Genomic DNA, 24,440 nt, shown 5'->3' with positions numbered 1-24,440 from the left:
TTTTGTTTAACCAATCAGGGACTAGTTTTCTACTAGCGATGTCCTATGTCGGATGCTGAAACTAACCAGACTGTAGTATTCTGGGGAGTTTTTCTGTAACTTTACAAATATACAAAAACAAAAGACCAACCTCCTTCCAAAAAAACCAAAGTCACTACTTTTCATCTGGCAAAAAGTTGTATACACATGATTTAAACTTTCCTTTTTAAATGCTGAACTGTTTTTGGCAATTTTAATAAAGTACAATATATTACAACCAAACCAAAAAAATAGTAAGTTTCAGTAACAGCTGTTAAGAGTGACGTGATCTGAACATTCCCACCCACCCATCCCCAGAGACAGAGAGAAAAAAAATCCTCCCCCATCTGATAACTCAATTTGTTTCTTTAGGAAGCTAACCAATAGGAAGCAACACAACAAGCGTGTGGTATCAAATGAAGCTGACCAATCCTGCGCTCTGTATTAGCAAGAACACCCGCCTTCACTGGCTGGAGGATCCTGTGGTTTGTCCAACTTGATGTCAATCACTGATGGAGGAAAGGAAGGTTAAGGAAGATGATATCGTTATTTAAGGTAAACCTGTGTATTCTGGGTGCTGGGGTAGTTACCGCTGCTTAATTTCTGCCAGGTGGTAATTACTTTTAGTGTGCATGGAAGTGATATACTGACTGGCAGCAAGCACAGTGCAGATTGGTGCTGTGTATATCCACCCTAAGCCATCTCTACGGCACTTCTGCTCCACACAGAGGACCCCCAAAATTTCTGCCAAGGCACTTCCATCCAGACTTGTAGTGTCCCCTGCTTTGGTCTGGGCAGAGATTGCCAAGTGTGCTAAGTTGGGCAGGGGAGTTAGCAGACAAATATCCTCTAAGACAAAAGCACCATACTCAAATCACATGGGACCGAAATCTGCAACTGAGCTTACGTCTCCAAAGGGGACAGCAGATAATTAGTTCACCCAGACGCCCATTTTGAAGCAGACCAAGTGGTTCTTTCTTTCTCTCATGGCACACATAGACTGCCAGCAGCATTGATGGAATGTGTTCTCTCTCTCTTTCTCTCTCTCTCACACACACACACACATACAAAAAAACCTTTAGCTGTGCATCATGTTCTCATTACTACACTGATCTGCTTATCATGCACAACCTGCATGGCCAGTAACTCGGTGGACACATTACGGAACGGCCTGGGCTGCCTTTGAATGGCAGGTCTTAGTGGTGTATTTATCTCCAGCCTGCCCACAGATGATCTGTCCCCAGCCCCCTGGGGCACCACTTTTCCTAAATGAAGCCAGCAGGCTGGACTTCAGTCTCAGCTCTAAGCAGTGCAAATGGAGGAGGAACTTTTCAGTTACCAGAGACAAGAGGCTGTGGCAGGTGGAAAATGTTCACTGGCCCAGTTTCACTGCCATTGCTAAGAGGGAGGGGACACCTTTGGTGCGCTCCCTGGGAATAATTAATTAGTAATTGTTTCCCATGTGATGGCTGTAGGTAACTCCTTGCCTGCACTAGCTTGAGTCTAATTAGGCCAGAGACTGAAATGGTTAAATCAATAGAATGCTCTGAAATGCAACGACTCTTCCATGCCTACTCAATGGTTTGTAGCACTGGATTCTTAATAGGCTCAGTCACTGGGCAGCTCCCAGTGGACCTCACATTCAGCTATTGACGTGAGCTGGGCATGGGCATCGTGTGTTACCACGCAGCACACCCAAGTCTGAAGCCCGGATCGCTCATGTCATGTGTCCCCTGTGAAGAAAGTGCCATGGTGGAGACTCTCAATCCCATTGGATGGAAGCTCTTTGCATCACTATTATGGCAGCGCCTATTAGTTGATTTCAGTGGGAACTATTTCTCGGACAAGGCAGGGAGACGATTTTTTTAGCTGGGAGATGCTGCTGTCCCACAACAGGCCCTGGCAGTGACAGAGCAACAGAGCTGCTGCATTTCACAGGTGCTGGGGCAAGAGTTGGATGGGGAACACGTATCCCTCCCTCTGTCTCTTTGGGTTTGTCTGGGCTGGAGCTGGAGGTGTAACTGCCAGCTCGGGCAGACATACCCGTGACAGCTTTGATAGATTTAGTGTGCTAAAAATATCCTAGTAGCCACGGTATTGCAAGCAGTGAGCTGGGCTAGCTGTTCTGCCTACAGGCCCACCTGGGAGCCGAGGCATGGACCCAGGGGGCTAGCCCCTCGCACCACCATGGCCACGCTGCTATTTTAGACACAAGCTTGCTCAAAGCTAGTGTGCGTAGGTCTACCCACCTCTGGCTGCAGTGAGATGTACCTGTCCTCCAAAGGCTCTAATGGGGAGTTCGCTACAGAAAGAAGCTGTGTGGGAAGCTTTGCAGTAGGGTACTGCCTCCCCCCACCCCCACCAGCTCTTTTCCTCCTAGGGAAGGTGCCAAATAAGCTATAAACTTGTACACTGGCCATAAAACATGGGAGCAAAATTGCAAGTACCCCACCCTGCTCTCACGTAGCAGGACTAAAGGCCCTCGTTCTGCTGTGACAAATGTCGTGGAACTCAGGATGCCAAACCTCTCCTGGCCCTAATGCCACATGCTGCTGCTTTAAAACGACACAGCAATTCCATCTGGCTGTGTGCTAAATGCAGCTGATTTAATAATTCACAGGCTTCCCCGAACAAAGAGTTGAACTGAGGTGCACATGAACAGCCACAGCCAATTCTGAGAGCTGTGGCTGCCAACGTGCGCACAGATAAATACATTAAAAAATAATGAGCTGGCTGACGTGCTGCGGACAGGCAGCCCCTTCAGTGTGACAAGCCACTTGCTGGCCTGGGAATGCAGGAATGTCTCAACAGACAGGTACGTTAAGGCTCAAGGTCGATCCTGGCCTCCTGGACCCGAGTATCCCACTCTAATGGTTCCAAGAGAGGACATCAGGTTCTCATCTTGCCGTAAACTAGCTTCTTCCCTGAATCCTCCCGAGGGACTACCAGCTCATCTCATCTGACCTCTTGTACCTCACAGGCCACCAGCCCCACCAAGCACTTGCACACTAAACCCAACACCTGAAATGCGACCAAAGTATTATAGCCCCTCAGGAGCCTATACTATTACATGCCATGGGAGAGATTGGGAGGGACTGAGGTGCACCCATGCCCGAGGCCCCCTCACTGAATGATAGAATCATAGAAAATTAGGGATGGAAGAGACCTCAGGAGGTCATCTACTCCAAAGCCCTGCTCAAAGCAGGACCAATCCCCAACTAAATCATCCCAGCCAGGGCTTTGTCAAGCCAGGCTTAAAAACCTCTAAGGATGGAGATTCCACCACCTCCCTAGGTAACCCATTCCAGTGCTTCACCACCCTCCTAGTGAAATGGTGTTTCCTAATATCCAATCTAGACCTCCCACACTGCAACTTGAGACCATTGCTCCTTGTTCTGTCATCTACCACCACTGAGAACAGCCAGCTCCATCCTCTTTGGAACCCCCCTTCAGGTAGTTAAAGGCTGCTATCAAATCCCCCCTCACTCTTCTCTTCTGCAGACTAAATAAGACTAAATAAGCCCAATTCCCTCAGCCTCTCCTCATAAGTCATGTGCCCTACCCCCCTAATCATTTTCGTTGCCCTCCGATGAACACTCTCCAATTTGTCCACATCCTTTCTGTAGTGGGGGGGCCAAAAACAGGATGCAGTATTCCAGATGTGATCTCACCAGTGCGAATAATCACTTCCCTTGATCTGCTGGCAATGCTTGTACTAATGCAGTCCAACATGCCATTAGCCTTCTTGGCAACAAGGGCTCAGTGTTGACTCATATCCAGCTTCTCGTCCACTGTAACCCCCAGGTCCTTTTCTGCAGAACTGCCACTTAGCTAATCGGTCATTGAATCATAGAATATGGAAGGGACCTCAGGAGGTCATCTAGTCCAACCCCCTGCTCAAAACAGGACCAATCCCCAACTAAATCATCCCAGCCAGGGCTTTGTCAAGCCTGACCTTAAAAACCTCTAAGGAAGGAGATTCCACCACCGCCCTAGGTAACCCATTCCAGTGCTTCATCACCACCAGGTAGTTGAAAACAGCTATCAAATCCCCCCTCATTCTTCTCTTCTGCAGACTAAACAAACCCAGTTCCCTCAGCCTCTCCTCATAAGTCATGTGCTCCAGCCCCCTAATAATTTTTGTTGCCCTCCGCTGGACTCTTTCCAATTTTTCCACATCCGTCTTGTAGTGTGGGGCCCAAAACTGGACACAGTACTCCAGATGAGGCCTCACCAATGTCGAATAGAGGGGAATGATCACGTCCCTCGATCTGCTGGCAATGCCCTTACTTATACAGCGCAAAATGCCGTTAGCCTTCTTGGCAACAAGGGCACACTGTTGACTCATATCCAGCTTCTCGTCCACTGTAACCCCTAGGTCCTTTTCTACAGAACTGCTGCCTAGCCATTCGGTCCCTAGTCTGTAGCAGTGATTGGGACTCTTCGTTCCTAAGTGCAGGACTCTGCACTTGTCCTTGTTGAACCTCATCAGATTTCTTTTGGCCCAATCCTCTAATTTGTGTAGGTCGCTCTGTATCCTATCCCTACCCTCCAGCGTATCTACCACTCCTCCCAGTTTAGTGTCATCTGCAAACTTGCTGAGGGTGCAGTCCACGCCATCCTCTAGATCATTAAGGAAGATATTGAACAAAACCGGCCCCAGCACAGACCCCCTGGGGCACTCTGCTTGATACCAGCTGCCAACTAGACATAGAGGAAATCACTGGATGGTGACATTGAGGAAATGCCAACTAGATACCACTGGCAGGAAAACGATTAAGTGAGAGAGACTCAGATAATCCTGGCAAGTGACCCGCACCCACATGCTATAGAGGAAGGTGGAAAACCCCCGAGGTCCATATCAATCTGACTTTGGGGAAAATTCTTTTCTCCCCCATGAGGCAATCAGTTAGACCCTGAGCATCTGAACCAAAACCAGCCAGCCCAGCCCCTGAGTGAGAGAATGAATGTTGCCATCTCAGAGCCCTGGCACACCCCAGCCAATTTCCCATCTCCAGCCATGGCCATCACTGATGCTTCAGCGGAAGGAGATTTAAAAAAAAAAAACCTCCCAGAATACATGGGTGGGAAAAACTGCCCTCCTGACCCCTGCTCGTTGTTCCACATGGCCTGCCCCTATGCTGTTTGCTGTGTGGTGGGTTTGGGATTCCTTTGCCTTGCCCTCCCCCATGGTTTTTAATCCATTTGCCAAAATGTCTAGCTCAAGGCTCTGTTTCCTCAAAGACTTCAGGGCAGGTGGCTCAGGAGGGACAAGCGCTGCGGAGAAGGGGTTAGGAGACAGGTCAGTGTCCTTGCCACCCAAGTCAGGGGGAGTTAGGTGCCTGTGAGGATCTGGGCTCTAGCAGAAGGCCCCTGAAGGGAGAGGCCCAGGCAGAGTCCAGGAGTGAATGTGGCAGATACCACTGGCTCCAATACCCAGCACAGCACTTTTAACTGCCCACCTCCCACCCCATAGATCTGCCAATGGGCTGATAATCCATTGCGCTTGTGGAATGTTCAATACAGAAGATGCTAAGTGTTATTTCCCAGCCTGCTCCATATTACAGCTGCAGCGAGAGATACCTGAGACACAGAGCCATGAAAAGCCAGAAAACTGACCACTGGGCTCTCTAGGCCAGATTGTCAAAGATTGTGTTAGGCACCGATGGATGCAGATGGGTGCCTAGTGGGCTATCTCATACCTAAGCAGGTTAGGTGCCTAGCTCCCATCGACTTCACTTGGAGCTGCAAGTGTTTGGCACATCCGGGAAACAAGTGAAAGTACAGTGCTAGCGCTAGTGTAGACAGGGCTCCCGGCGGTCATCATTGGCCTAAGCACTATGTCCTCTAGCTCGGCTTAGAGCAGGTCTGCTCAGGCCAGTGGTGCCAATGCTGGCAGTCATAGGCCCTTGTCTGCACTAGGGCCTGCAACAAGCACCGAAGGGCTAGGAACCTGGACAGAGCATTTCAAAGCTGCCTAAAGGATCTGGGTGCCCAATTCCCAAGAATATTAATTGGGGTCCCTTAGTTGGCTGTGGAAATCTCAGTCTTAGGGCTCAAACTGTGGGGGGCCATGCTGCACAGTCCTGCGGGGGTGGCAGCCTCAGAGCTCTGTAGAATCCTTCACACCACTGGGATCAGGAGGGAGCGCCCGGCCCGCTCCGAGGTTGCTGGGGCTCAGCTCAGCGTCACAGCGGACAGACACCCCTAGTGCACGGCTGCGAGTGGGAAGGGATCACAGCAGGCAGCATCAAGTGGGGTGCTGGGCATAGCTGATCAGAAGAGCTGCACTACAGTGGGAATGCTAATTAGCTGCACACCTCATCACAAGAGCTCACGCCATTTCCTGGGAGGCAGCTTTTGCTCCAGCTTTTGGGAAAGGAATCATTAGCCTGGGCCACTGCCTTGCGAGGAGGAACGGTCCCGCCCGGCCAGGCTCGCAGACATCTCCTCCTGGGGCAGGTGCTGGCACCTTCAGTGAAATGATGGCACAGAACAGTGTTCCTGGTGGGGCAGATGGATGGTTTTCACTGACACTGTGACAGTGTTAGGATTCCCCCTGCTGTTGAGGCCTCCGGCCTTTGTGGAATGGGAGTGTCCTTCAGCTCTGAAACTCTGCCTGGCTCCGTTGGCTGAACTGGAATTTAGGATTTTCAGAGCCTACACTGGAGTCTGCCTGGTCATGGCTGAAGGAGGCTGCAGCACTCACAGCACCGCCCAGACAACTGGCAGGCACGGTCCCAGGCATTGACCCCTCTGTGCCGCCTCCTAGTGCTTTGTTGTGGGGGGTGGAGTCAGGGCCGGCCCCCGGGTTTTTGCCGCCCCAGGCGGCGGAAAAAAAAAAAAAAGCCACAATCACGATCGGCGGCAGCTCAGCTGCGCCACTTTCTTCTTCAGCAGCAATTCGGGGACAGGTCCTTCCCTCCGAGAGGGACGGGGACCCTCCGCCGAATTGCCGCCGAAGAGCCCGACGTGCCGCCCCTTCCCCTTGGCCGCCCCAAGCACCTGCTTGCTCAGCTGGTGCCTGGAGCCGGCCCTGGGTGGAGTCCTGGCACTACGGAGTCAGCAACTTCTGTGGGCTTCTCTTGGCCCCGATGCTGGCTGCTGCTCCACACTCCCTCTCGCCTACCTATGTGCCTCCAGGCCAGTGCTTGGAGAAGAAGAAACCAGCCCCCAGCTCTGTTAATTTAAGGCAAGTGCACCTGGTTAGCTCCTCCCTCAGGTGTATTTACCCCTCACATGGATTTTCCATTGCCCCCCATCGCTGGCCAGGGGGACTCACTGTCACCTTCAGTGACCATGGCAACTGGGTTTGAAGAAAGGGCCCAGCCTCGTCTCCTCTTAGGGCTTTCAGCAAATCTGAGGGACAAGAGTGGCCAAAGGCTCCAGTTCCATCCCCTCTCGTAGTCTGCAGGGACACTGACTCGGTCGCCCAGCTGCCTGGCAGACCCCAGGGAAGGGTGTGGGAGAGGGAGGGTGGAATCACAGAACTGGCCATCTGCACCAGCGGCCACACGCAGGCTCTGACCTGCCCCTGAGACAACCTGAGCCTGGCACGCCTCATTGCAGATTAAGGGGCACATCCTCAAGCGCAGCTCTGTCTCCTCCGTTCCCTCCCATAGCGCTGCGCTGCCATTCACCTCTGCTCTCCCCCCACCCTTGACTCTGAACTCCCCTTCCCCTCCTACCTGTCATTCTGCCCCTCACGTCAGTCACTGTGCGCCTCATTGTTTTGCTGGCCAGCCTCATCCGGACCAGTCTGGAGTCCCCACCTGGAGCTGTCACACTGACTTCCAACCTGCACAGTGCCCCCGACCCTGGGGAAACGATCCCCACCCAAGAACTGTGTTTGTCCTGGGTACAAGAGGGGCTGCACTCACCAGCGTCTCCACCTCATGAGGGCTTCATACAGAGACTGAATGCCCTTTTGGATGATGCTTTAGCCAAGCAGTGCAAACCCATATAGATTTAAGTAAACACACAGATATCACAACCCCCCCACTCCCCTACCCAGGGTGAGCCGCCCCCTTGAACTGGGAGCCATTGACATCAATGCCCCTTTGGAAGGGGGAGCCCCTCGGACTTGGGGCTTAGCATTCACAGCACACTGGGGCAGTTTAAACCCTCTCTCCTCTGCACAGGGATTGATCGGAGAGCTCAAATGGCTTCTGTACTGAACACCCCCCCTGCAGTACACAATAAATACCACTGAATAGCTGCCAGTGTTGTGCAAATATTAACTGGGATTGGCCCAAGGCTGTCACTCTGGTGCCTCAGATCAGGGGAAGCCTTGGTGATACCATGTGGGGACAACAGCAACTTGGCACGAGCTATCCTCATTCAGAAAACACTCCCTCCCTGCACTGTTCACTAAGGAACTATTTGCCGCTCCCCCTCCCCCGGCCCTGGGGGAGTCATTATTGCTGTGTTTAATTTAAAAACAGGGAACTTCTCTGTAATAAATAAATCTTAATTGGAGCAGAACCATTAGCCACCCAGCTGGAGGAACCGCTACATTGATGCATTTCTTTTTGTTCATTCAGTAATTGGAGAAAGGGGATTATGGGCTTGGTCTAATGAGACCACTGGTGTCTGCCAGAGTCTAGCAGCAGTAGAAGGGAATGTTTTCTGTCTACCTCCACACTGGGTACAGAGCAGTTTGCCCTTTAAGCTTCCTGATACCCCAAATCTGCCCTCGGATGCTCCTCCACTGGATGGCTGAGCAGAAATCCAGAAGCACAAATGACAAAGGAGTGGTTTGAGAGGGGAGCACAGGGAGACATGAGGAAATCCTCCAAATGGTTCACTTTATCTTCTTTGTTATTAGCTCTTCGTGGCGGAGAACTAATGAGGGGTGAATCTCAAAAGGGATGTTTCAAATAAGCATCGGAAAGCTCATCGGCTTTCCCAATCTCATCTGAACCTTCTAGTCCACAAAGCGTTGAAGATGAGCTGTACAGCAAGATTTCTGATCCTGACAAGTTTAGGCCCTGGTCCTGCAATGACTTCTGGCTAGGCAGACCCCTAGTAACTTAACTAAGGCTCAGTGCTGGTAAGGTGATCATAGAAATGTAGGGCTGGAGAGGATCTCAAGAGATCATCAAGTTCAGCCCCCTCAGCAAAGGCAAGGCCAAGTAAACCTAAATGATCTCTGAGGGCACTTGTCCAACCTGTTCTAAAACCTCCCAATGACAGGGATTCTGCAGCCCTCCCTAGGGAACCTGTTCCAGAGCTTAATTCTCCTTAGAGTTAGAAAATTTGTCCTAGTAGCCAACCTAAATCCCTCTCGCTGCAGACTAAGCTGCTCACTTCTTGCCCTACCCTGTGTCAAGTTCAGAGCCTTTATGTGAGTCAAAAGTACCATGAAAAACAATGGTCTCCATTCATGGTATTATGGTACTTTGATCACACTGTAATAAGGGTACTGTGTGATTAAAGTGTGGCTACATTGTAGTTACAGTGTAATTCAAGTGTGATTTTTGCTTTTCAGTGTGTAATCACCAGCACCATTCATATCACGAGTAGGTTAGCTACACCACTGAATTACTTATCATTACCCCTTGTGGGTATATCCAGGTATATTAACTACATCATATTCATGTTGTAATTCCTCTCAGTCATGTAGCCAACTTTCCGGTGATAGGAATCAGCGCTAATCAGAAAGCATAGCCACAGTGGCACTGCACTGTAATTGCAGTTACAGGACCCTTTGTAGCAAGTGTAAGGGGACTTCTGTTCCCTTACTAACACTCAGTGGGGGTGTTTTGGTTGGCTAGCTCCCAGCACTAAAAGAATGGGGAAGGGTCAATGGGAAATCAGGACCCTGAGACTGATACTGCCCAGGAACAATGGGGAGAGGCCAATGCTCCAGGTCAGCCTGATTGACAGGGCGGGCAGGCTAATCAGGGAGTCAGGAGGTCGGGGGGGTGTCCATCCTCCATCTAGCTGGAATTGCCTGAGTCAGACAGAATGGGGCCAAGCTAAGGAGAGGGCAGGGGCCCAAGCTGTGCTAGGTAACAGAGCTGTGCCAGATCCAGAGGGGCTAGAACAGCAGCCCAGGAAGCAGGTCAGTGCTGGGAGCAGAGTCACAGAAGCAGCCCACAGAGCAGACCTGTCCTGGGAGGAGAGCTGCAGCAACCAGAGCCAGGGAAGCAGCCCAGGGAGCTGGAGGCAGAGCAGCAGCAGCTGTGCTGAGGCAGAGTGGAGCTGGAGCTGAGGCAGAATGGTGGAGCTGGAGCTGGAGCTGGGGCTGGAGCAGTCCGGAGCTGGGTGCAGTTAGCAGCTGAAGAGAGCGAGGGGGACGCTGGGCAGAGGGCCCAGCACAGGGAGATGCCCCCAGCCAAGAGGCCTGGCAGGCCAGACTTGGAGGGGGATCATAACCCCGATGGGGCGAGGGCGATGCTGGGAAGAAGGGTCCTGCCACCTAGAGCCTGAGAGCATGTGGCCACCGCCAGAGCAAGTGTCCAACCCACAGCATCCCTGCAGCACAGCCAGGGCCTGAGAAGGAGGCCTGGGGCTTGTGAGGAACAGACTGAACTTCCCTTACATTCCAGAGACGCTGGTTGCAATGCCTCTGTGCCACAGAGCGGGGTGACGTGTTTATCTTTAATCTTTCCCATTTTTTCCTTATTTTTTTTTTAAATTGATTGCTGTTTAATAAATTGTATTTGCTTTGAACTGTATGTAATGATCAGTGGGTCAGGGAAGCATCCAGTGCAGAGAGAGCACCCCGGATGGGGACACTCTAGCCCTTGCCCTAAGTGACCACAATAAGGTTGGGGGTCGAGCCCCCCAAGAATCCTGAGGCCAGCCTTGTTGGGGTTATGAGGACTCTGCCATACAGGAGAGTGGAAGGAGAGCCCTCTAGGTCAGGCAGGGCTCGGGGTAAAGGAAGTGGGAGTGAGGACTCAGATCCTTTCGCTAGTTCACTTCACCGGGCTAGTGTTTAAGCCAGGAAAGTTCCCCACAATAGCGGGACCATTCCCCCGCTTACAAAATTGGCATCACAAACAGGATCCTATCCACAGGGTCCACCCCATTGGTTTACTGGTTGAGTTCTGGTAGCACTGTCCAGGCTTGGTCAAGAACCCTACCGTGGCTGGAATTGAAGAACTACGGGCCCAGTTTGCTGAACTTCAGCGCAGATTATCAGACCAAGCTGAGGCATTACAACAAGCTAGAACAGAACAGAGAGAAGTCTTATCACTGGCTAAGGCAGTAATAGATCAACAGGCAGCAGAAGCTAAGAAACCCTCTACTATTTATGTCCCACGGGAGCAGAAGCTCACAGAGTTTGGTGGCTTCCCGACAAGACCAGGAGACATTACAGTAGAGGAGTGGGTCAAGTCTGTGAAGGCGGCTCTGCGTGTGCTAAGAGTACCTGAAGAAGATTGTGTGGACTTCATAGAGGAACACCTCAAGGGCCAGGCCAAGGCCACAGTAAAGTTCATGGCAATGGCGGACAAGAAAGATGTGGAAAAGGTGTTTGAACTCCTCCTAGAAGTGTATGGAGACAAGGTACCTATTGGAACCTGATTAAAGGAGTTCTTTGAGAGAAAGCAGGAGCCTGGTGAAACTGTCTGGGCATATGCGTATGACCTCCAGGAGAGAATGAGCAAAGTGGAGCAGCGAGACCCTCGATGAGTTCCAGACCCAGATGCGGTTTTGAAAGAGCAGTTAGTGCTGGGGCTCCAGGATGATTCCCTCTGCCGTGAAATGAAAAGAAGATTTAAGGATGAGCCCAGTAAGAAGTTCCATGAACTCATGCAGGCTGCCATTATGTGGTCAAAAGAAGAGGATGTTCCTGTGGCAGAGACAGCCAAGCCTAACCCCTGTACACGAAGTGGGGGCCTAGTGAATGCAGCTGCTGGGGAAAAGGCCCTGCCCCAAACACAGCTAACATTGGAAAGCTTAAATGTAGATGTCCAAAAACTGAGTTCACTTTTGAAGTAAACCTGGAAAGCAGAACATCAATGCTGACACCCTGTCTAGATTGCCTCTGGAGGAGGAATCAGAAGAGGGTGAGGATCTGGAGAAAGACTCAGAGCTCTGGGTGTCTCCCTTCTCAGGTACCTTTGTCACTAGTCATTTTATAAAGCACATGTTCTAGGGCCTTAAACAGGAGAGGTCTGTTTGAGAGATCTGCTCACGCAGCATGCTGGATGCACACCTGATGGTGCAGCTAGATACACAGGGCAACTCCCTGCTGTAGCCTGGCCCTGCACACAGGGATGTACCCATAGAAGGACAGGTGGAACTGTGGGGTTCTGCAGCTTTGGAGGAGCTGTAAATTCACTAGGATCTCCACAGGAGCCCTGCTCGCAGTGGCTACCTGGGGGACATGCTGAATCAGTGCATACCCCAGCTGTCTTGGCCATGCACCCCTGCTGGCAGGTGCAACCCCAGATGTCCTGGCCCTGTAGCATTAGAAAGCCTGCTTCAATTTTCCTCCCAGGCAACCAGCATCTGCCCCAACTTCGGGTCTTACAGCTCAGCTTTCTCTGTCATTCTGCCTTTGTGCATTACTATACCAAACTCAAAGATTTCCTTTCTATTCTGCCTCTGTCGTGACATTTTGTATGAAGGATGCTGTCTAAAAACATTGTGAGGTCTTACGTAAACCAGTAAGATATGGCTGGGTGTGGCCATACAGCCTTCAATCTCCATAGATACAATGGTGTTAGGTAGGATTTCTGCACTCTGGAGTGTCTTACACCTATGGGAGGAGAATGGCTCAGTTTGAAAACTAAAACCCCAGTTTATGGAAGAGAAATCCAGATTCTGTTGTTTCTCAAGCTTTCAAACTTTGGTGATGGCAAAGGCACCACTGCATGGATGAATCGGAATGAACCTGGCTTTTGTGTTTGACTTGATATCCTAATAAACTGGGCTGCGGGTCTTCGCTGATACGTTGGTCTGACTTGTAATGCCAGCGCTCCTGCCTGTGCTTGCCAATGTGGAATAAAAAGGTGATGAAACAAAAGCAAAATCTAAAGAGTGCTAGGCATGAACTATACAGAGGCATGGAAGGATGAGATTTGTATAGGCAAATGTGGATCTCACTGTACACACACAAACCGATGAAAAATATTTCCATCGATAATAATTGAAATGTGCAGCTAGACAACATGAGAAAAATGTTGTTTGAGAATGTTTTACAGTTTGATTTAAGGAGCTTTACTTTGTATATTTTTCCATGTGATGTTGTCAATTGTGTTTTAACGGTTATAAAGCTTTAACATTTTGAATTTCAACATCTATTGTAATTAAATAATTATTGTCTGGCTCCCCCCATAATTTCCCACAATCAAGAACATTTAATTAGATAAACACTGAAAAAATGCTCAACACACCTGATTTTGTGCAACTGTAAAAATGTAAATAGGAAAAAATGCTAAAAAATAAACATTGATATACATCTGTCAAAATTATAAAAAAATCAAACTCCAATCCTGCCAAGCCCCACCATAAAGCACTGACCAACCCTTCAGCTCCAGACTCCAAGTAGAACTGAAGAAAAAGAACCAGTGCATTAACGACTCTTTTTCTTCTAGCATGTCTGATGTGACTGCATAGCCACAGGGGACATGCACATACATGCCTGATGGCTTCTCTTCGCTTGAGTGAGTTTGTTTGGAGGTAGGGTGACCAGACAGCAAGTGTGAAAAATCGGGATGGGGGTGGGGGGGTAATAGGAGCCTATATAAGAAAAAGCCCCAAATATCGGGACCGTCCCTATAAAATCGGGACATCTGGTCACCCTATTTGGAGGACTAAGGTATTTTATTAGCTGTGCCACGCTAAGACCCTCTAACTGGCCTCTGCGTTGGGAAAGCATGGCTCATCTCTCAGCATTCCAGAAGCATCAGCCCAGACTGCTGCTTCAATACTGACATTCCATGGAATGCTCCGCTTTCCAAATGGCCTCGACACATTCCCGTGGGGTATTAAAGGGTCACAAGTATCTCCATTATTGATGTCCTTAGCTAGGGGCAGAAATAATGTCCCTTAGACAATGCTATTCTCTGTTTGGAGTAGTGCTTGAGTCTTAGCAGAGAAGTGCCGGAATGGCACTGGTGTCTCATTCCTCAGTGCTGGAGGTACCGGAATGCGGTTCTGTCTCCCCAAAGAAGTGCTGGAACGGCATTCCAGCATAATTTGGGCCCTGGCTTGGCTGCAGGACTAAGGTTATTGGGACATCATGTTATCAGAGCAGAAGTAGGAGTAACATCGCTTGGGCATTGGAACCTCGGGCTGTGCTGACTGGCGCTGCTCTTTGGAGCAGGTCCGGTGTGTAGACAGAGCCTAGCATGCAGTGGGTACTACTGAAATACTGATACACTAATAACAGAGCAATACTTCAACTGGTTTTACCTGCATCTGCTTGGCATGAGGAGCAAGATTTCGAGCATTGGCACTTTCTGGTGGCTTGGAGGAAAAAACTGGGGCATCAATTTTAAGCCCCGAGTGTGGCTCTCATGCACCCACAAGTGCCAGGGCTGTGTAATGACTGTGTAACCCAATGCAGGGGCCATGCTGTACTAAACAATGGTTCGCACAAACCCTTAGGGAATATTGCAGAGGCCAACAGCGTTATCCGCTGTGCTAGGAAATCTTTAACTTCCATTAGACAGAGACCATGATGATGGGCTCCTTTATAAAAATAATAAAAAAGAAGCTAGAGAACCATCTAGACAACTGCCAGGGAAGTATGGAAAGACTTGGATTAATTGTATCAGCTGAAGGATGAGGTGGCTAGGCCAGGATTTTCAAGAGTGCAGCACACTGGGCGCTGAGGTCTTGAAAATCTGGCCAGGAGCATCCCCTTGGGAGCGGCTGGGTGCTGAGTGCTTTGGGCTCCCTATCCTGTTTTAGGGGCAGAGCTCGTTTGAAAACCTGGTCTGCACCATGACTCTTGAGCCCTTTTGACAATGATACCTTGCTGAACAGGAACCCCTGGGATCTCGATTCATCCCAGCCCCTTTGTGCTCACTTTGTGCCTCTCTTTCTCTGCTCTCTCTCTAGCATTCAGGCCAGCCTGCTCCCAGTGGGCATTCCGTACTGGAGGAGGCAGCCTGAGAGAAGGGCACAGCTTCTCCATTCCCAGCCCGGCTCTTTGCTGCAGGGAACAATGCCACGTGGGGTGCTGGCTGTGCAATGGGCACAGCTACTGCTGTGCCAGCTTGTCTCCGCAGGAGCGAGGAGCAGGAAGAGCACTGGCTGTGGGGGAGCTCACAGCTATGGCTGGGCTCCATGTCACACCCTGCTGGAGAGGAGAAAGTAATCTTTTTTGGCAGAAACTGAAGCTAATTCCTGCCTCTACCAGCCAGTGACTCTGTGTGTGCAGGGCTGGAGCTGTAACAAATCCAGCTCACCACAAGTGCATGCCAGCCCCCCAGCTCTCTTCAGCCGTCGCTGCACGTAATGACTGATGGGCGCTGGCTCTTTTATGCAAGGGACGTTTTTATCTACTAGGCCCTCCACACCCTCAGCCAAAGATAAGCCCCAGCCTGTTACAAAACACCAGTCCACCCCTAAGCCCCACCCCTGACACGGGGCTTCACCACCCTCCCGGGTCTTACCAGAGCCCCCAGCACTCCCCAGTGCCCCTTGGTGGTGGCTGAGCAATTGACTACAACTCCCACCAGACGTGTGTGTGCGTGCATGTGTGTGTGTGAAGCGTGCAGCACCGACCACGTGTTCTGTGGATAAATTATACCAGAACCAAATTCACATTGAGAAAAAGAACTCTGCCTTGGTGCTATTCACAGTCCAGCCCAGACACAATGTACAGTCCTAGGGAAGTGGTCTAGAAGCACTGGCCAGTGGGGCACTTTTAACTGCAGCCTGTCTCTGACTTGCTTGGCTCTGAGAAGCCTCACAAAATACTGCACCATTCCCCACAGATTGTATGCACAACATAAAGGCCACTGGCCCAGGGCAGGCACAGATAGCAAGTGGGCTACTGTGGCACATACAAGGAAAAACCCTCACTGCTGGAACCACTGATGGAAATTAAAACCTTAATTAAACAAACCACACCTCAGTGACCAAAGCCAGCCAGGGCCTGCTTCTCTAACTATTAAGTTGTCGGGTGCAGACAGGCATCCAATGGGATTTTCCAAAGCACCCAAGCAGGGCTGATGCCTAATTCCAACTGATTTCAATGGGAGTTAGGCACCAAACCCACTCAGGTGCTTTGGAAAATCCCCCTAGGCACCTATTGGCCTCATCAGGCTCCTAACTTCCTAACTCTGACCTTCAGTGTCTCTCAAAGGAGCGTCCTGGCCCCAAGCATGCCAGTAACAGCCACAAACCTGTCCCCTCGGTGCTCAACTCCTTTGACCCATGGAATTTCTCTCACTCTCCAACTCCAGGTATGGCTCCTTTGCCCAACCCCGTCATTCTTGCACCTGGCTGCTCCCATTAGGACTCCTTCCCTTTCTTTACAAGGCTGTTTGCCTTTTTCCTCTCCTCATTGCATCCACACACACACGTTAGTAAGTCCTCAACCCCTTCTTTCCAGTGCTGTTCCCCACATCAGCCCCGTTTTCTACAGGTCTGGTGACACGGAGCATGGTGAGGCAGCCCAGCCCCGAATAAACCCAGCTGGAATTCCCAGCCCACACCGTGCAAACAAGGACGAGGGACGGTGCACTGGAGGATCTGGATTCTGCAGCTTTATAGATGTTTGTCTGCTTCCAAGTATCGTATACAGGATTTATGACCAGCTAAGGACCAGACTGGGAACCCCTGGCACACAACTGTGTGTGCTTGGACACAGAGTAGCTTCATTGAAGTCAATATGGTTACTCGCATGAGTAACTCCACACCCATGTGAGGAGTTCACAGACTGCCCTGCCAGTGGACAGGACAGAAATGACCCATCTGAACAAAAGACCCTGACAGTGTTTGCTGATTGCAAATGTGAGCCATCCAGGAAGTCTTGTGTTTTCATCCGCTGTCTCATGCCTGCTCTGTGGGGCTGGGCCAGGCCTGGGGGGGCTGCAGGGGAAGTGAGCTCAGGGGCCCGTGCTGGGCCTTTGCACAGCTCTGGAGGGGAGGCAGATGTGGGACACCACTGTGTCTGCATGTACATCTGACAACAGGGGATGTGGAGTCAGGAAACTCTTCCTTGCCCCAGGATTCTCAAAGGACTTGAGCAAATGCAGGTGTGGGACTACGTGTCACATGTGGGATAACGTATGGGGACGTGGGCTCGGAGTTCATCCAGCAGCTCAGACAGCTCAATAGCGCCTAGGCTCAGGACATGAATGTGTCCGTGCATGTGTCACATGGCAGGCTCCGAGCCCTGCGCTCATCAGGCAATGCAAGGATGCCTGAGGTCCAGGTGCCATGCTACGTCAGCCCATGCTGCAGACAATGGGAAGCCTTTAGTGCTGGGGCCTGTTTCAGATGGCGGCAGGGTGCCCAGGCTCGAGGTGCTGGGCTGGGCTCAGAGCACTATGCCATCACTGCATTGTATGTGGGCTCTGAGTGCACAGCCATGCTGTGTGACTGTCACCTCCCTGAACCTCAGTTTCCCTTGGGGGACAATATACTGACCTTTGAGATCGATGGGTGAACAGTGCTATAGAAGAGCTAGGTAGTTTCATTAAAAAAAGGATACTTCCTTCTTTGCTCTTCTCTTGAACGCTCTCCATGCCAGGCAGTGCAGATGCGACACGTCGGAACAGCTGGCGTAGGCCCGGGGATAAGAGAGGAGAGAGAGAAGGAATCTGTCACTGAGGTTCAGGGTTTGTATCCATAGCCATTATTTTTCATTCTGTATTTGACACAACTGAGAACAGCAAAACTCATCATGTGCAATGTTGGTGAAGTAAGGTTGGGGGCTGAGAGATGTGTCACTTCCACTTTGGTGTGACCAGATCAATGTGTAAGGTCTTGTTCATGGTAGAAAACTCACACTGGTGTAACTAAATGGATTTAAAAAGCACTTTATACCGATTTAACTTAATTCAGTAAATAAAGGGATTAAACTAACCCTGTATAAACATGATTTACTCTGGTTTAAGTGCAGCTACATAATGGATTTGCATCAGTATAACTAAATCAGTTTAGTAATGTAAGCAGGGTCTGAATGAATTCTCCCCTGACATTAGCTGGGAGGGGGAGAGACTTCAGGAGCAAACTGTATTTACATGAACACACCTACTCTGCCAAGATGTCCAGCAGATAGAGCGGTGTTGTTCAACGTGATCAACTTTGGCTGGTATTGGGTTACAAATCACTTTCGTACTGAATGCAGGAGTAGTGAAAGGTTGTTATCAATGTTGTTGTCTTTATTGTATGAGTAAAGAGGATTAGAACTGTGCTTCACCTGTCCCAAATGAGGGGGTCACCCTCAACTGAAAGGACCTTGTTAAGCCAGGGGCTCGAATGCCAAAGCCCTGTGAAAGTAAGAGGAGTGGGAACAGGTGTTCTAGTGAGGAGATGTGGCTTTCCCCTAAGGGTCCCTGGTCTGGTTTAATCTATTCCTCCCCAATGTTCAAAGCAGAGCTGAATCATAGAATATCAGGGTTGGAAGGGACCTCATGAGGTCATCTAGTCCAACCCCCTGCTCAAAGCCTGACCTTAAAAATCTCTAAGGAAATATGCTCTATTAGGAACCTTTGTTATTTTAAGTGCTTAAATGAGAGCTGAAATCACTTGTGGTGGGACAGCATTTCTGCTTAGCCTGCTAAAAGCTGAAAATCACTAAGACTGACCAGCAGAGAGGAAGGTGGCAGCAGAAGGTAATTGATAGTTGACTGGTGGAAGCGGAATGAGCAGCTGGCGAGACGGCCAGACAGAGCAAGTGCTCAGATTGTAGAACAAGCAAGGTGCCTTCTTCCCCAGCTGGGAGGTGAACTCACACAGATGTACCTCTAAACCCTGGGTCCTCACTGACTAAGGACAACCACTGTGAGTGGGGTATGGTGAGGGAACAGAGGAGAGCACAGCAAAGGAACTTTTGGTTTCAGAACTCAGAAACATGAGGCAGAAGACTCTGCCCCATGCACTACGGGAGGGGTGTTCTGCTCACAGTTTTATGATTATGAATCCTGTTTGTGGCATTTTCCCTAATTAATGTTGGGTGAATTCCACTCTGGTTTGTCTGTGAAAGTGTTAAGATGTTTTCTTTGGCAAGAGAAAAGAGAGTTACTTTGAAATGATGCAAGGAATATGTCCGATTTAAACAGAGAGAAGCAATTTACTCACATGCCTGGATGACTTGCCCAAAGCTCTAAGGGGGTTAATTTAAATTTGACATGTGCCGAGCAATCCTTCATTTCCTTCCACTAGAATCAAAGACCCACCTTTGATTTTTGTCACCTATTTCCTGGCTGGATGTTGATAGGCATGGCATCAGCAGGGGAAGTAGCTAGACATATAGGGCAGATTCCCAGCTGGTATTAACCGGCATCCCTTCATTGAAGCTACAGTGATTTCCACTAGTTGGGGAGCTGACCCTTCAAAGTTATCATTTGCACCTTCAGTTTACTGTGCCAAATAAGACTGTTTCTGAAAACCAGTCCCCTGTATGTCTATTGTCTCCATGTTCCAGTCTGTGATATTGCATGTTAGTATATTGTGTTAGTAAAGTGCTCTCACAGCTATCAGTCATAAACTTCTTCCATGGAAACTATTAGCATACATGGAACCTTCCTTTCTGTAGTGTTGTGCAGTGTGCACTCATATTGCATTACTCTGCAAAGTAAATAACCTCAGCCAGGGAACAGCCATCCCCATCTACAGTAAACATGCAATCTGAGATACTGCATGCGTTATGTGAAAAATCATAATTTCTTCTTCTCAAATAATTCTAAACAGTATCATTTACATATGATGATTAATTACAGGAGAACTGCTCATGTATCCCAGGTATGAGGCAATTTTATATCACATCTCTCATTCGTCCGAAGAAATGAGGAAATTTCTATCTTAGGACATGATTTATTACATTGAGGCCAAGACAGGTATCTGTTAGCATTGACTGTTATTATCATGTAGTTTAGTGAATCTACATCTGCTTTGCTGCTGCAGCTGTAGAGCAAAAGACAATGGTTAGTACTTAGATTTATCTCAAAGCTAATGGTGTGCTCAGGTGTCCTGTCCATTACACTTTTCAAATCCTTCATTCAGGGATCTAAACTGAGTCTTAGCTATACAGTGACCTGGGGCTTCTTTCCCTGGGGTGCAAAAGGGACTACACATCCCTGTTTATTCATTTGCTGTAGTGAGATATTTACCTCCTGGTCATTAATCTTGGTTATTTGTATAGTGGTAGCTCTTATGGGCCCCGATCAGGGCCCCAGCGCAGTCACCACAACAACAGGTAACAAACAATTATCAAAAGGTTTTAACAGAGTGAAAAGACAGCTCCCACTGCAAAGATCCACTGAGCAGTGATCTCACCTCCAGAGCTGTTGCAGCAGCTAATGTGAAAGGGCCTCCCTGTTGTAATGTACTCAGTTTAATTAAATTTAGCAATCTGTTTCTAAGTCAAAGTTTTCCTTCATCTACAGCTTCCCAGCTGGCATGGAAGCTGCCCAGGCAATCCTTACTATTAGAGCCACGTCCGCCTAATCCTATTCAGAGTTCAGTGTCGAGTTGTGCAGACCATGTCAGACAAAGGCACGTATGTCGTCATGCTCAGATTGATGTTGCACTGGACGGCATCCTGCTTGAGGCCTCACATGTGTAATCCCAGTTTTTACATGTGTAAAAAGCACACCGTGCCTTGCAAATCTATCCCTCCAGAGGGCACCAGGAGGAATCTAAGAGCACTTTACGTAGAAATGAACGAGTGATGGAGGGGAAGGTGGAGGAGCTTTCTGCTTCTAAAGCCAGTAAAGATACAATATTGCATCCTGTTAAAATTTTCAATGGCCTTATTGCAACCTTTTGCTACTGTGGATACTATCAGTTGCTGCAGTGAACCCGGCCAATCAGCTGGATGATCTTGCTACGATTCTAGCTGGAGCAGGTCTTCCCTTACCTGTTTTACATTGTAGCCTGTCTTTGCACTGGTCTCAATAAACATGACGCTCAGTTCTTTGGCTCTCTGTTCTCCCTCTTCAATTGTTATCTGCCTGAGGACACACAGGAGAGAAGGGAAAACCGTAACTGTTCTAACCTTGCTGGGAAGGGCTGGAGAGGGGCCTAGCTTAAAAGTCTGGAGGGAGAAAGGGGAAGAGAATTGCAGTTGTCCATAGTCCTGAGCGCAGGCCTGTTTCCTCGCACCTCAGAGAGTAGATGGTTGAGGTCTTATGCCTACGAAGCCACAAGACCCCACAAACAGATGCCATCACATGAGCCTCTGTGGCATGGGCTGCCTGGCAAAGTGCAGGCAAGGAAAGGTTTCAGTACTGACATCCTTTGTGACTCAGCAAACAGAACGAGGGGGAGCTGAGGAGCCCAGCAGAGCCCATAGGAGTGTTTGAACCCCAGGGAGGGGGAGCTGAGCCCGGTCTGATCACACTTTGAACATCTGCTCAATCTGCTGAGAGTGGCGCCTCATTTTGGCATCATCAAGCAGGCAGGACATATTTTGTGGGTGGAGCTTGGAAGAGTGGAACCAGGGCTCCCCTCCCCCATTCGGCCCCAGGTGTGTGGGTGAGGACAGCATGAGATGGGAAAATCATTTGAACCCCTTTCCCGGCTGAACTCTCAGTGTCTATTCTGTGCCCATCAGAGCGGCACTGTCCTGTGAGCTCGGCCTCTGGGCTGCAGCAGGAACCCTCTTTACATGTCCTGGGCATGTTGATCATTAAGGATGTACCAGGCATGGGGCAGCGCTGGAGGGTTAATGAATACATTGCCGGCCTATCTCTGTGCTGGCACAGGGTAAGAGGTTCGACTGGCACTAAACAGTATTCTCCTCTTCTTGGATTCTAGCAAAGTGCCTTAGGACAGAGGGCACTAGCCTGGGCGTGAGTGAACACAGACACTGAATCCCTCTGCCAGCACAGGCTGGCTTCTCCAGCTCAGTTTTCTGATCAAATGGTGGAAAAAGTAGATTCTCCAGCTGCCTCTGCAGCCACCAGATCTGAGCTGTCCCACACAGGGTGTCTACACTGCACTTAGATATCTGCGGCTGGCCCGGGCCACCGGACTTGGGCCATGGGGTTAACCAGCTGCTTAGCCAGAGCCCCATCAGCCCAAGTCTGGGGGCAGGGACCAGTCGCAGGTGTCTAAGTGCAGTGTAGATATACCCTAGATTGCTCTGTCTCCCTAGGGCAGCCGGCCGTCTGCTGCCTGTCAAATCCATTCTTCTGACTGACTGACATCCGCATTCCCTGTCTTCTCAGCTGCCTTCTGGAGGCCTGAAGGAACAACCGGCGCCTCAGACCTCTCGTGGGAGAAGGGGAGAACAATGGAGGCTGGAAGTCCTGCAAAGCTTAGCTTAATGCAGCCCTTCTTCCCTCTCCTCTCCCCGCAGACAGGCCCTGGGCATGCCCACTGCTAGGCTGCAAGAACACATCCATGGAGGAGAGACAGTGCATGTGCGGGCCCAACGGACACAGCTACCGAAGTTCTCCATCAGCAGCGCAGGGACACCGACAAACCTGCAGTGAGCACCCCCAGGGACACACTTCTTGAAGATAAAAACAACGAGGAGTTCTTGTGGCACCTTAGAGACTAACAAATTTATTTGGGCATAAGCTTTCGTGGTCTAGAACCCACTTCATCAGATGCATGGAGTGGAAAATACAGTAGCAGGTGTGTATATATATAATATACACACCTGTATATATATAGTATATATATATTATATATATACACACACCTGCTACTGTATATATTATATGAAAAGATGGGAGTTGCCTTACCAAATGGGGGGTCAGTCTAACGAGACAATTCAATTAACAGTAGAATACCAAGGGAGGAAAAATCACTTTTGTAGTGGTAATGAGGGTGGCCCATTTCAAACAGTTGACAAGAAGGTTTGAGTAACAGCAGGGGGAAATTAGTATGGTAAAATTAGGTTTTGTAATGACCCATCCACTTCCAGTCTTTATTCAGGCCTAATTTGATGGTGCCCAGTTTGCAAATTAATTCCAGTTCTGCAGTTTCATGTTGGAGTCTGTTTTTGAAGCTTTTTTGGTCAAAGAATTGCCACTTTTAAGTCTGTTATTGAGTGTCCAGGGAGATTGAAGTGTTCTCCTACTGGTTTTTGAATGTTGTAATTCCTGATGTCAGATTTGTGTCCATTTATTCTTTTGCATAGAGACTGTCCGGTTTGGCCAATGTACATGGCAGAGGGGCATTGCTGGCACATGATGGCATATATCACAAGGACTCCTCGTTTTTGCTGATACAGACAAACATGGCTACAACTCTGAAACTTCTTAAAGATGAATGCCAAATTCTTCAGCAGTGGCGATAGAGCGGGGAATTGGAGGCTCTTTTAGCTGTTAATGGGTTGAAGGCTGGCTGCTGTTTGGCCCCTTTCCTCTGCCCTCCAGCTGCAGCTCCTTTTGCCCACAGGTTGCTGGATAGCTGCCTGGAGCCACTGAAATATCTGTCACTTTGTCTGATCCAGCGTCATGTTTCCTGGTGTCTTGGAGGGCCACAAGGGGAGTGAGGGCCCTCCCCCACCTCCCAGCAGTATGGGTGTATTCTGACAACTCATCTTTCTTCAGTGGAAACCAGGAACTCCACCTCCCTTTGCCCGCCCAGATCTCTACTACCACATCCCCCTACCATCTCCAGAGCATGGGCTCCCTTCCTGTCTCTCTACTTTATCCACCCCTCTGCACCCTCTAGCCCACCCCCCTCCACCATCTTGCTCACTGTCTATTCCCCCCCAAGAATCTGGAAAACTCCATCTCTCCATCCCGAGGGCGACAGTTCTTTCCTGCAGCACCCATTCTTTGCTGCCAGATCGCTCTCGCTAGCCTCTAGCACACTCACCTCCTTTCAATCAGCGCGACACTGATGCTGAAGGGATGCTACCCTTGCAATCCCTGCTCCAGGATGGGAAGGGGCTGTGGCTTTATTCCACTTCTGCAGGAGACTGGGTCCCCAGCTCTCTAGTCTCCAGAGAGCTGTCTCACAGGGTCTCTCGAAATGCAAAGCCCTTATTTCCCTACCATTGAATTCCAGCTGCAGGGAGCGCCTATCAGACACCTGCCTAGAAGCACTGCATTTCTTGCAAAGAGTTTATCTTTTTTGTTCCATTTTGTCCCGTCCCCCATTTACTCTGGTGCATTTCAGTGGAATTCCGTTTCCTCTTGGAATATTTTTGTCAGCAGCTTTTAAAATGTTGGCAGTGTGACCTAGTTGATAGTGCACTGGACTGGGCCACAGAAGCAGGGCCGGCTCCAGGCACCAGGCAACCAAGCACATGCTTGGGGCGGCACCTGGTAAGGGGCGGCCAATCTTGGGGTGGCGGGGGGCAGCGCGGCACGGCATTC

General features: G+C 49.7%; 1 protein-coding gene across 1 annotated transcript in view; it reads right to left on the bottom strand.

Moving 5' to 3' along the window:
- Positions 1-349: 349 nt before the first annotated feature.
- RAB6B (RAB6B, member RAS oncogene family) overlaps positions 350-24,440 on the bottom strand; it is a 147,986-nt gene continuing 123,895 nt past the window's right edge. Inside the window, exons 6-8 of the mRNA XM_024213424.3 lie at positions 21,020-21,113; positions 17,648-17,714; positions 350-527 (exon numbers count right to left, since the gene is read on the bottom strand). Of these exons, the coding sequence (XP_024069192.2) occupies positions 463-527; positions 17,648-17,714; positions 21,020-21,113 (226 nt within the window). The 3' untranslated portion in view covers positions 350-462. The remainder of the gene's footprint in view (positions 528-17,647; positions 17,715-21,019; positions 21,114-24,440) is intronic.

This window comes from Terrapene carolina, unplaced genomic scaffold, assembly GCF_002925995.2.
Source record: "Terrapene carolina triunguis isolate 2854851 unplaced genomic scaffold, T_m_triunguis-2.0 Scaffold837, whole genome shotgun sequence".
Taxonomy (NCBI): domain Eukaryota; kingdom Metazoa; phylum Chordata; order Testudines; family Emydidae; genus Terrapene; species Terrapene triunguis.
The sequence above is the reverse complement of the archived record's forward strand: the minus strand, read 5'-3'. Positions and strand labels throughout refer to the sequence as shown.